We start from the raw sequence: 12,134 nt of genomic DNA on the forward strand, positions 1-12,134 counted from the left end.
GGGGGGGGGGGGGTTTGGAACTTCTCCTATTGCCGCTGGGAACCCCCACGAGGAAATGCGCTGGCACCTCGCTCCCCATTCGCACTGAAGGTAACAGAGGAATGTGCGGCGAGTGACTTATCCCAACAAGTTCTGTGTCCTGTGTTCCAGGGACAGGGCTCAAAACGCCGCTCATGGCCTCAAAGTCTCCGTCCTGGCGGCCTGAGCGGTGTGAAGCACGCCCGTGGGGAGTGTGGTGCGGACTCTCAGTGGGAAAGCTCCCACACTCACACACACGATGTGTTTTACAATTTTACAAAAGGTAATTATTAGCTGACACTGGTAATTACATAGGGGAAAAGAAGCCATTTAATTTCATGTTAAATTTATCATACACATGTTTTAGTTAACGCAGTTTTAAAAAAAGAAACTTTGGTACAGTTGCTACTCTAACGTCAACAAGTCAAATTTTTAAAAAACAGTAGCATCCAGAATATACTTTCATATGTATGAAAAGACAACGAAGTTGAAACCAGATGTTTTAAGATTTGCTTCTGAAGAGTATTTTAAAAAAATGATTCCTTAGAGAAAGTTAACTACGGAGGAAAGGGGAAGGGGCGGCTCCTTCGGGAGCTGTGTAACCACTCAACCCGTGCGGCAGGCGCAGTGCCAGGGACTCGAAACTGCAACGGCGGCCAGCACAGGACAGGGGGCGTGTCCCCACACGGGGCCAGCACTGGACGTGGGGGCGTGTCCCCCCACAGGGCCAGCACAGGACAGGGGGCGTGTCCCCACACGGGGCCAGCACTGGACGTGGGGGCGTGTCCCCCTACAGGGCCAGGGGGGCATGGGGGCGTGTCCCCCCACAGGGCCAGGAGGGCATGGGGGCGTGTCCCCCCACAGGGCCAGGGGGGGCATGGGGGCGTGTCCCGCACAGGGCCAGGGGGGCATGGGGGCGTGGCCAGCACAGGGCCAGGGGGGCATGGGGGCGTGTCCCCCCACAGGGCCAGGGGGGCATGGGGGTGTGTCCCCCCACAGGGCCAGGGGGGCATGGGAGCGTGTCCTGCACAGGGCCAGCAGGGGACATGGGGGCGTGTCCCCGCACAGGGCCAGCACGGGACGTGGGGGCGTGTCCCCACACGACTAGGAGGCCCCAACCACTGGCAGAGAGCTGGAAGCACCCTGCACAAGGGGCCAGCGGGGCCCCGCCCCGCCAGCCAGCAGCCGGGAGGACAAGCATGTCACACAACCTGCTGAGCGCTGGCAGGTTGATGCTTCCCCCCGCCCCCAGCAGGCTCTGTCTCTGAGGAGCCGGGTGCGAGGTGGGGGACGAGAACCTTGCACAGTCAGCCTTCCCAAGGCACAGGAAAGAAACCAAGTGACCTTCCCTCGCGGCTGACCCAGCTGGGGCCCCCCCGGCAAGTCTGCGCCTGACCGCACATGGCGCACATGACCTGTTCCGGACCCAGGACGGCCCGCGACGCCCTGGCGTGTGCAGGATCACACCGCGAGTCTGTGCCACTCGGACCCCCACAGCCCTCCTGGGAAGAAGACGCCGACTCCGGGAGTCTCCGAACAACAGGGACGTCTCACTAACCCCCCCGCCTTCCCGGGCTCCAGGAGGCCCGCACTCTCGAGCCTGCCCCCCACCGGCCCGAGGGCTGCCATCAGAGACACCCCAGGATGGTCCAGGGGGAGAAGGGCTCCATTCGGTGAGCTCACACAAAGCGAGACGGAAACGGCATCCTAAACAAGGCTTCACAACTTCCAGAAACTTCTAACCGTTTTTATGGTTGGAATAAGGTTTCAAGGTTTCAAAAAAAAAAACAATTATGAAAATACTTATCTGATTCTTGAATAAATTCTACTTCTTTGTTAAGATCTTGGTTACATGGAAATTACCTCCACTGCCTGGAAATGAGAGGACAGAGCGCCGTCCTCACGGCCACCACAAACGGCAGGAGGCCTCCTCGTGCACAACTCCGTGGGAAACCAAGTCTCCTCGGTGATGCCAAGTGTTTACTTTCAATGTTAAATAGGCTGTGGTCCTAGTCAGAACACCTGCTTTATAATCAAATTCATATTTAAGAGGAACGTAGGGACCACATCCAGGTTTTCTGGTGTCGACGTGCCGCACGCTCTGACAGAGCGTCGTGTCCCAGATGTCATCAGGACCGCTTCCGAAGCATTTAGCATTTGCCTCTTTATTGCTTTCCTGAAATGATGAGTGTATTTACGCTCACACTGCTGACGAAGAAACACAACTTTTACTCGGGAGCAGCTGTCCTACTAACGTGGGCCGTCACGCGAGGGCGGCGAGGCACCGGGAGCCACCCTGGGTCCCGTGGGCGTCCTGCACGGCTTTGCTGCAGGCTGGCTTCTCCGCTCCGTCTTTTCCGGAGGAGGCTCTCAAACACTGCGCCTTGTTCGTATCCGGAAGAGCCTTCCCGAGGCCCCGTCACCCAGGGAGGCCAGCCGCCATGCCGACCTGTGTGACACCCAGCGCTCCCGGGAGCCATGCGCCCACGCCGCTCACCACGCGTGTAAGTCCCGCGGGATTTCTCGTAGCACTTCCACTATAGGAAGTAGGGGTGCGCGGCCTGCAAGCAGCCTCGAGGAAAGAGAAACGTAAGTGACTCCCCTGCGTAGGTCAGAGCAACTTTTAAAATGTTGATAAGGGGCGCCTGGGTGGCTCAGTTGGTTGGGTGTCCGGCTTCGGCTCAGGTCAGATCTCACGGCTCGTGGGTTCGAGCCCCGCGTCGGGCTCTGTGCTGACAGCTAGCTCAGAGCCTGGAGCCTGTTTCAGATTCTGTATCTCCCTCTCTCTCTCTCTGACCCTCCCCTGCTCGCACTGTCCTTCTCTGTCTCTCAAAAATAAATAAAAAAGCATTAAAAAAATTAAAAAAAAATGTTGATAAATCGTCTCTTTTAAAATAAGGAGCCTGTTCTCCAGGACAGCGGGGGGCTGCAGCCTCACCGGCTGCTCTGCTCCCCGCGCTGCAGACGCCCGGACGGCAGCACGGGGAAGTGGCTCTACTTCGCGTAGTGGCACGTGTCACCGGTCTGTCCGTCAGTGAGATGTCTGAAGGCACCGTTCTATTAGACGCTCGAACCAAAGCGCCCCAGGGACCGCAGGGGCCGCCCGCAGCCATCTGTACTATCTTCTCATCTGGGCGCTCTAGCTCGGAGCAACTCGCCGTATTGAATGGCATGAAAATGGCAACCTGTCACAACTGATTTTTCTTAATCTCCTGTAAGCATTTTTCCGCCTTAAATGCAATCAAGTATCATCTTATTAAATGTCTCAAGCTAGGTTTTATGGAACAGTCCATTACTCAAGTTGTAGTCCTTGCAATTTAAACTTTCATCATATATTTTTAAAGTAACTACTTAGTAATCAAAACTTTTGGTTTGTTCAAAGTTTGAAGATAAAAATTTCAAATTGAGGGGCGCCTGGGTGGCTTGGTCGGTTAAGTGTCCGACTGCAGCTCAGGTCACGACCTCACAGTTCGTGGGTTCGAGCTCCACGTTGGGCTCTGTGCTGACAGCTTGGAGCCTGGAGCTGCTTCGGATCCTGTCTCTCTCTCCTGCTGCCCCTCCCCCACTCACGCTCTGTCTTGTCTCAAGAATAAACAAACATTAAAAAAAATTTTTTTCGGGCCGCCTGGGTGGCTCAGTTGGTTGAGCGTCTGACTTTGGCTCAGGTCATGATCTCACAGCTCATGAGTTCGAGCCCCACATTGGGCTCTGTGCTGACAGCTCAGAGCCTGGAGCCTCCTTCCGATTCTGTCTCCCTCTCTCTGTCTCTCTGCCCTTTTCCCACTTGCGACCACTCTCAAAAACAAATAAAAACCAAAAAATTAAAAAAAAAAAACCAATTTTTCCCCAACTGAGTGGAGTCCACCTCCCTGCGTTGCCCGCCGCCAGCGGGTGCGGCAGAAGCGCGCTGGCCTGGGAAGGGCCCCGAGAGCTTCTCTTCACCTCCAGGGTCTCCACCTAACGACCGGGTAGGACTGTATGGATTACCACGTCTGGATAAGACGTGCTCCACTGTCTTAGAGAGGGTTCCGGCAAGCCCTCGTCATAATCATAAAGCTGTGTGCTCTGCTCATATAAAATCATCAACTTCGATTTCAAGGATCCGTCTAAAAGGACTCACTAAAGTCGGACATTTGTCAGCACGTTTGTTTGTAGCTTAATTAACCTGCCGCGGACCCTCCTTCCTGCCACAACCACTAAGGGGCAGGCGGCCCTCCCCGCGCGGGCCACAGCCTCCTCGCATGGCTGCACCCCCACTTCTGACTCAGGGGACCTGGGAGAGCCGGGGGTGGGGGACCTCAGACAGGCGGCTGAGGCAGCAGCTAGAGAAACTGCCTGCATTTCTGTTTCTCCAAACACACACTCGGGGCAGAGGGGTGGCATCTGGGCCGCAGGACAGGCGGAGGGAGGCTCTCCTTACTTGTCTTGGGGAGGTTTTCCTTTTAAGCAGCCGCTAGAGAAGAACGGTGTGGACACGACGAAGATAAAAAGAAGTGGCCCAGATAAGGCTTGGGGCAGGCGATGGGTTGAAGCACCAGGTTAACAACAGGTGTCATGAAGCAGCTGGTGACGGCGGTGACCCCGCCAGCGTCCCTCCACGCGGCTCCGGGAGCACGTTCTGGAAGCCACCAATGCTGGTGAACAAGGGGATGTCACGGAGGCCTCGCCTCACTCCTGGCCCCGGCACAAACGCTTCCCAGCAGTAGCGGGTCCTGAACGTCGCTCTGGAGGTTGTGAGGCTACACCGTCCACTCAGGTCCTTCCCGCCACGCCCTGCGTCCCTCCCCCAGCAGTGCTCACTGCGGCGCGTTCTGTCCGGGTAGCCGAAGCGCTGTCCCACAGGCACGTCCCCTTCTCCGCTCACGAAGGCGGCAGGTGAGCGTGACCCTGAGCGGGGGAGGGCGGGCGCACGTTCCCGCGAACCCAGGGAGCCAAAAGCGTGTCTTCTTGCAGGCCACCTCCTGCTGCACACTTGCGTCACGGCCCCGGCAAGGTGGCCCCCACTGCACCGTCTCCCGAGGGCACCGGGGCCCTGCTCCTTCCACGGAAAGCATTAGCGGTTCTGCATCTTCTCCCCAGAAAGAAACAAAATGGATGGAACACCGGCCCCGCAGCTGCTCGCCCCCGCCCCCACCCGGGCGGCCCCTCCACTGGAGCACGTGGACGACCACGTCCCCGTCCGCGGGGCCCTCCCGGGACCGTGCGCACTGGCCCTTTCCACCCCCACCCCCGCCTTCCTGGTGGCCCTGCCCGGCCCATGCTGCTCGGAGGTGGAGGAGGCGCCTGTTTTGCCGGCACTGTAGGTACAAGGCCCGGACACAGTCACCCGCAGCAGTGCCGGGGCGGCAGGTGGGTCCAGGCCACCGAGAAGCCCCACCTCCCCAGGCAGGGTGGCCAGCGCTCCCCGGAGGAGGCCGCGCAGGGCCCGGGGCAGCTGGTGCTCAGCAGGCGCCCAAGGGCTTCGTTGTGGGGGCCGCCGCGGCTTCAGGGCGGCTGCGTGGCGGCAGGAGGTGGGGACAGGCCGGGCTTCCAGCCCTGGTGACTCCACTGGCCACCAGGTGGGTCAGCACGCCCACACGCCCTCCGCGCACAGAGCGGCCCCAGGACCGGGGACGAGGAACAGCGCGCCTCCCTCAGGACCGGACACTGGGCACGTGATCGGACTTCCCTCCTCGCAAGTCCCAGAGCACGGCCATGTCCTCCACATGGTGTCTTAGAGCAAGTAACGCCTTCCGTCTCCCGTTCTCTCTTCAGGGATCCGAGCGCCACCGGCCTCTCACGGAGCACAGGTGGCCGTGGCCCCTGGAGAAAGCCCACGTGCTCCGTCCTGCCCGCGACGGCTCGCTCGGAGCGCTTCCTGACGTCCTCTCATGAATCTGGCATTTGACACTTAGGAAGATTTAATAACGTGCACATTCAGAGATTTTATTCCTCTCGTTCCTTGATTTGCAGAAGCGTTTTCGCATCACACGGAGCTGTGACCCTCAGCGCCTCGCGGACATGTGTCCCTGCTCTAAAACCAGATGACGCCGCTCCCCCGACGGCTGTCAGACTCGCGGCGACCCGCACACAGCGCCTGCCCCACGGCCTCGGCTCTCTGGAGACACTGACCCCCAGCTGGAGGGGGAGCCCGAACGCTGACTGAGCGCCAGGAAGGTGCCGGCCAAGGACAGCACGTGCTCCGTGCTCCACACGTGGGGCTGCCGGGGGGCGGGGCTCAGGCCAGTTCTGCGAAACTGGCTTTACAGTTACTTTGTATTAACATCAAGGAAATTTAGAAGGCTATTTATCTTTAAAAAGGAGGGAGAGAGGAGGAGGGAGAGAGGGAAGAGGAGGAGGACTGGAGGGGGAGGAGGAAGAAGAGGAGGAGGGGGGGGGGGGGGGGGGGGGGGGGGGGGGGGGGGGGGGGGGGGAGGGGACTTGGAGCAGCGGCAGAAGGATGTGCACAGGGCATGGCAAGCGGGCTCCCCAGGCCGCCGGGCACCCCCACGCTGCTTGCGGACGAGCACCTCCGACTGGCGCGGGCCGGGTGAGGCACGCGGCTCGTTCACACTGCCCGCCGCAGCTGACTGGAAGGCAGTGACATGGGGAGGGGCCGGCTGGTGGCAGCACCCAGACTCTGACCACACGGTGGGCTGCGCCAGCTCCCCACTGCAGGCGGAAACAGGAAGGCCCCTCGACTGCCCCAGGCCAGCACCCACGGGGAGGAGCACTGGGCCAGAACCAGGGGCGCGCGGGCGCAGAGGGGTCAGGGGGTGAGCCTGCGGAAGAGTAAGGTGCCGGGAGACACGAGTCGTGTTAAGTGACAGGACAGCTTTAAGATTTTAAAACTCAATATTTAAAACTAAATTTACCCTCAATATTCATCCTAAAAGTAAAATGATTAAACATGATTAAGAAAAAAAACACACCCTAGGACCCATACATGCATTATTAGAACATTCTAGCTTTGCGTACAGAAGAAAAAAATCACCATACTTCCCAGAGAACATAAGCAAATATGCACGTGATTCTGTTGATAATTTAATCATTTAGTTTTTTTTATCGTTTATTGTCAAGTTGGTTTCCACATAACACCCAGTGCTCTTTCCCACAAGTGCCTCCTCCATGATTAAGAATTTGGTTTTAAATAAATTCACCTCTACTGAAGAATAAAGGGCTTTGACTTCTTCAAATCAGCGCAGAGCTGTAACATAACTGACAGGGTCATCCTCCCGTTATCACGATCAGAATTTATACTAGAGTGACAGGAGTTCATCTGTGTTTCACTGTAGTAAATGGGTCACACACAGACATCTGGGGTCCTGAGGAAGAGAATGTCTGGTCAAGCTCCACAGGAGGACTCGTGTGACCCCAGGGGGGTCGGGACACCATGGACGCGGCGCCCAGTGGGGCCTCTGCCGCCCAGTAGACGGGGAGACACTCCTAGGGCCACGGATGCCCTCCTAATGTTGGGAGGGTTAGCTACTTTACTTCATTTTATTTATTCAGACTTATTTATTCTTGGGGCGGGGAGGGGCAGAGAGAGGCAGGGAGAGAACCTCAAGCAGACTCCACACTGTCAGCGCAGGGCCCTAGGCAGGGCCCGGTCCCACAGACCGTGAGATCATGACCTGAGCCCAAATCAAGAGTCTGATGATCAACTGACTGAGCCACCGAGGCACCTCAGAAGGGTTAACTATTTTTTAAAACTGTATTTAGCTTAAAACAAAAAGAAGAAAGAAATGCATCTTATCCTTTAAAATACTTTCCAACGAATTATTTCATTTCTGTTGTTTTGTAATAAAACTTCCTGTAAAAGTTAACCTTTTCCATTACTCACGAGGCAAGGTATGAATCCACGAGTGTTTTCTTGCTCTATTTAGACACACCTCTGATTATATTTCAAATACAAATGAGTACAATGCACCGTTAGAAAGAGCTGCTCCTAAAGTGGACATCAGCACATACTGTGGCTTCCCCGTATAGCATGTATTATCCAAGTAACAGCTAAGAATTCAAACTTTTTGTTACAATTTAGCTTATACATGCTGACTACATTAATAATAATTTTAGAAATATAATACAATATAACCAATAAATATAACCAAGCAGTCTTTAAAATCAAAATCTGATTTTCAATATGCTTCTTATGAAATGAAATTAACTTAAATAAAACAAGTTTAACAATGCCATACAATCAAATTAAATACTATAACATGATATATAGATTCTTTTATTTTAAAAATGAACCATCAACAAAAAAACTAAACTGTAAAATAAATAAATTGAAAAGGAGAAACCCACAATTAACTACCAACTTATGGGCAAACTGTGTACCCGACAGAGAAGACTTAAGAGACATAAACAAGTCTGGTGAAGCAAGGAAAGAACTTTCGGAAGCTGCTCTGTCCGAGCATGCTCACAGAGGTCACATCTGGAAGCACCGTGTCTCTGCAAGTCTGCTTTACGGGACATATGAAGCTAAAGCGAGCAAGGTCTTCAGAAGTGCAGCACCTTCTTACTGAAAGGGAAAGTCAGCTCGTTACGGCAGCGCCCCTCAGTCTATCCTACCTTATTGTTTGGATTGGATGTGTTCATTACACTTCGAGTCTCTTTTCCCGTATATATGACAACACCTATTACAGTACCTGCAAAAACACGAGAGCGGTCCTTACCGAGAAGCCTGAGTGAGCACAGAGAACACTTTCTAATCAACGATCTTGATGGAAAATATCATTCACTATTTAATTTTATGTAAACTTATCCAACAGCACATTTATTTAAGTTGGCTAGTTCAAGAAAGTCTAATCTCAGCTTTCAAAATAAACTCCGTGTACAACAATCCCTCAAGCAGTGCCTACACACAGCGGAAGATGCACCGCGATGCTTCTCCCTGCCCAGGGAGAGCGTGGCCCGCTCGTCCGTCCCGTCTGCTGGCGCTCAAGGTGCCTGGCGAGAGGCGGCGTCCCGGGACCCGTGCCCCAGGATGACACCGGCGGGGCCACCTTCCCTGCAAAGCCGCTGCCGACGCTTCGGCACAGACCCCACTGAGGAGAGAAGAGACCACTGCACACGTAACACGTGATTCTGACTGTAGATGTTAGTCCTTCTTACTCACGTCCACTGGAAGTGTGGTTTTCTAAGTGTGCGTGTCAAGAAGAAACGATCACCCTGCAGTGGCCTGTCAGGTACAGGGACGCAGAAACACCCTCAGAAGAGCCCTCGACGGGTCCGGGGCCCTCGGCCCTCGAATGGGCCCAGACGGGAACCCATTCGAGCCTGTTTCTAAACTGCAGCCGGGCACAACTAGGATCCCATTTTCCCCAGTTCTGGCGGTTAGCAGTGATGACGGCGAGGGACGGGGGAGTCACCGCAGGGACGGCGTCACACCACTGTGACGTGAGACACGACTGTGGCGCGTGGCCTGCAGCGAGTCATCAGGCCCGTGGAGCGGGCGTGGTCTTGGCTCCCGGGCGCACGCGAGCAGAGGGCGGCAGGCCACGCGGCTCAGGCCGCCCCCTCCACGCGGCGCCCAGGGCGGTGGAGACGGCAGGGGCCGCTCGGCAGACGGAACGGCAGACTTCTTTGAAGAGAAGCATTTCCGCCCCGCCGCACTTTGACCCATGTCCCGTGGGGAAGCCGTGGGCCTGGCGTTCACCGGGTGCCCCCTCCAGCACAGAAGCCGGCCCAAACCGCCCCCGGGCTGCCTCTCTGCGCGCCCGCCCAGAACCAGGTCCGCATGGCAGCCCGGCACGTGGCGCTTCGACACCGCACGGGACTTTCCAGAAACACACATCACACATTCTGCAGTCGGTGAGCCAAACGTTAAATCTGACCAGATCAGTATTTTCTCCCTTTTTTACCTATCCAGTTTAACTTAACCAACATGTAAAAGTGTCTGATAGGCGCCTGGTGGGCTCGGTCGGTTGAGCATCGAACTTCAGCTCAGGTCATGCTCTCACAGCTGCTGGGGTCGAGCCCCACGTCGGGATCTGTGCTGACAGCTCAGAGCCTGGAGGCTGCTTTGGATGCTGTGTCTCCCTCTCCCTCTCTCTGCCCCTCCCATGTTCACGCTCTCTATCTCTCTCAAAAATAAAAAGTATTAAAAAAAAAATTAAAGTGTCTAACATTAAATAAGCTCACTAATGTTAAAAAGCAAAAAACAAAACACCCCCAAAACAACGTAACAAGAGAAACTACAAAATTTTTCTTAATATCAGCAGAATAACAAGTCTTAGAGAAGACATAAAAATTCATCGGGCTAGGAAACCTGCCCTGAACTCCAAATTATTAGCGATGTTGACTCTAGGCTGGTATCACCGTTAAAGGTGTCGAACAAAATATGAGAAATAATGGGACTCACAAGCAGCCCACGTGGATGCACGCGGATGCCGTGCACGCCTAGTGTCCGCGGGCACGCGCCCCATGTGGTGAGCGCTCACCAGAGCGCCTCACGTAGTTTTTTGTGCATAATCTACTCAAGTCTGACCAAGGCTGTCGTGCGTGTTACCTCCTTTCGTGTTCGACAGAAACGAGTCCTCCGTGTACTTGGAGTGCATTTTCTTCTGAGTCTGTCATGCCTTCTGACTGGTAACGCTCCTCAAGTCAGCACAAAGCATCTGGAGACCCCCCCTTTCTCACTGGCAAACGGCTCCTGGTTATGGACTAGCATAGGCTAAGAGACGGCCTACGCCCGTGTGCACGGCCACAGTGCACGTGTGGGTAAGAGGTACCGTGAGACCCAAGGGGGGCAGAGCAGGGCGCGTCCATCAGAAAGGGGGACAGGTCTTGCACCCGGGAGCCACTATGCATCACCGGTGAGGAACCCACACGTCAGTGTGGAAGTCGCCTTCCTGGCCCCGTCTCCACGAATCCCCCAGCGCGGCTGCCTGTCCACTGGAGAGACCCAGCGTGCCCAGGGCAGTGGGGATGGCACAGGTGCCACCCAGCAGCTGAGGGCGCTGGTGACCCAGACGCCAGATCCCGCCCTGATGCACACGGAGAGACTGAGGTCCGTGTTCACTTCACATAGGAGGCCACCTGGACCCGGCTGACACATAACGTTTAAAAGAAAATAAGACTAAAAAAATTCCAGTCTTTCCTTCTCAAGTCGTAATCAAGTGCAGAGAAGACACAAGCCTCTAATTGCTCACATTATTAAAGTTTTGAAATAGGGTAAGTATGTGTTAAAATATTTCAAATTAATGAGAACAGCCTGCATTTTTTAAATGTCCAAAGACAACTTAAAATTAGATGTGTCTTGTTTAAGTTTTTTTGAATGGGCGGTTTTAGAGCGATGCACACACTTTCCTGGGAGGTAACAGAAGCCCGGGCTGACTGACCTCCTCGCGCAGCGGGGTGAGGAGCCGTCACCAGGACGGGGCGCCCAGCTGGCCCGCAGGCGCGGGGGCCCCGGCGGGGGGGCAGGAAGGCGCGCACGGGGCCGCCCCGTCGGTGAGGAGAACGGCCACAGACCAACAGGCCAGGGCTGAGGGGCCACGGCCCCGTGCACAGGGAGCAGAGCATCAAATGACACGAACGGTTTAAAAAGAGCGTCTTCAATCTGATGGAAACAAAACACGACAGAACTCCAGATGGAGAAATCGGAGTCTGTGGCCAACGTCAGCGGACGTGTGGGATGTCACAGACACTCGCCTGCAGACTACTAAATGCTGCGGCCGAAGGGGACAGCTGTTGAGGAGCCACCGGGATCCAAATCCTCACCCTGGGACAGCCAGGCCACATGGCCACACTGACACGGGCCTGAGCCACGGCCCTAGGCCCCTACAGCGAGGCGCGCAAGGCGAGCCTGGGGGACCCTCGGGGGCCAGTGAGGTAACCGGAAACAGCACGCAGAAGATGCGAGAGCACAGCATTTGGAGATTTCTCCTACACACGGTGCCCTCTCCACAGTGACTCCATGGGCACCGCGAGGCTCCCCTTCCCGAGGTCCACACCACCCGAGACCAGGCCTGCGCACGGAGTCTCCCCTTCCCGAGGCCCACACCACCCGAGACCAGGCCTGCGCACCGAGTCTCCCCTTCCCGAGGTCCACACCACCCGAGACCAGGCCTGCGCACCGAGTCTCCCCTTCCCGAGGTCCACACCACCCGAGACCAGGCCTGCGCACGGAG

The 12,134-nt window shown here is 55.8% G+C and overlaps 1 protein-coding gene across 1 annotated transcript in view; it reads right to left on the reverse strand.

Annotated features, from left to right (window-relative positions):
* ATP9B (ATPase phospholipid transporting 9B (putative)) overlaps positions 1-12,134 on the reverse strand; it is a 184,946-nt gene that overhangs the window by 67,426 nt on the left and 105,386 nt on the right. The window contains exon 16 of the mRNA XM_029922755.1: positions 8,572-8,648. Coding sequence (XP_029778615.1) covers positions 8,572-8,648 — 77 coding nt within the window. The remainder of the gene's footprint in view (positions 1-8,571; positions 8,649-12,134) is intronic.

This window comes from Suricata suricatta, chromosome 14 (genome assembly GCF_006229205.1).
Source record: "Suricata suricatta isolate VVHF042 chromosome 14, meerkat_22Aug2017_6uvM2_HiC, whole genome shotgun sequence".
Lineage (NCBI taxonomy): Eukaryota > Metazoa > Chordata > Mammalia > Carnivora > Herpestidae > Suricata > Suricata suricatta.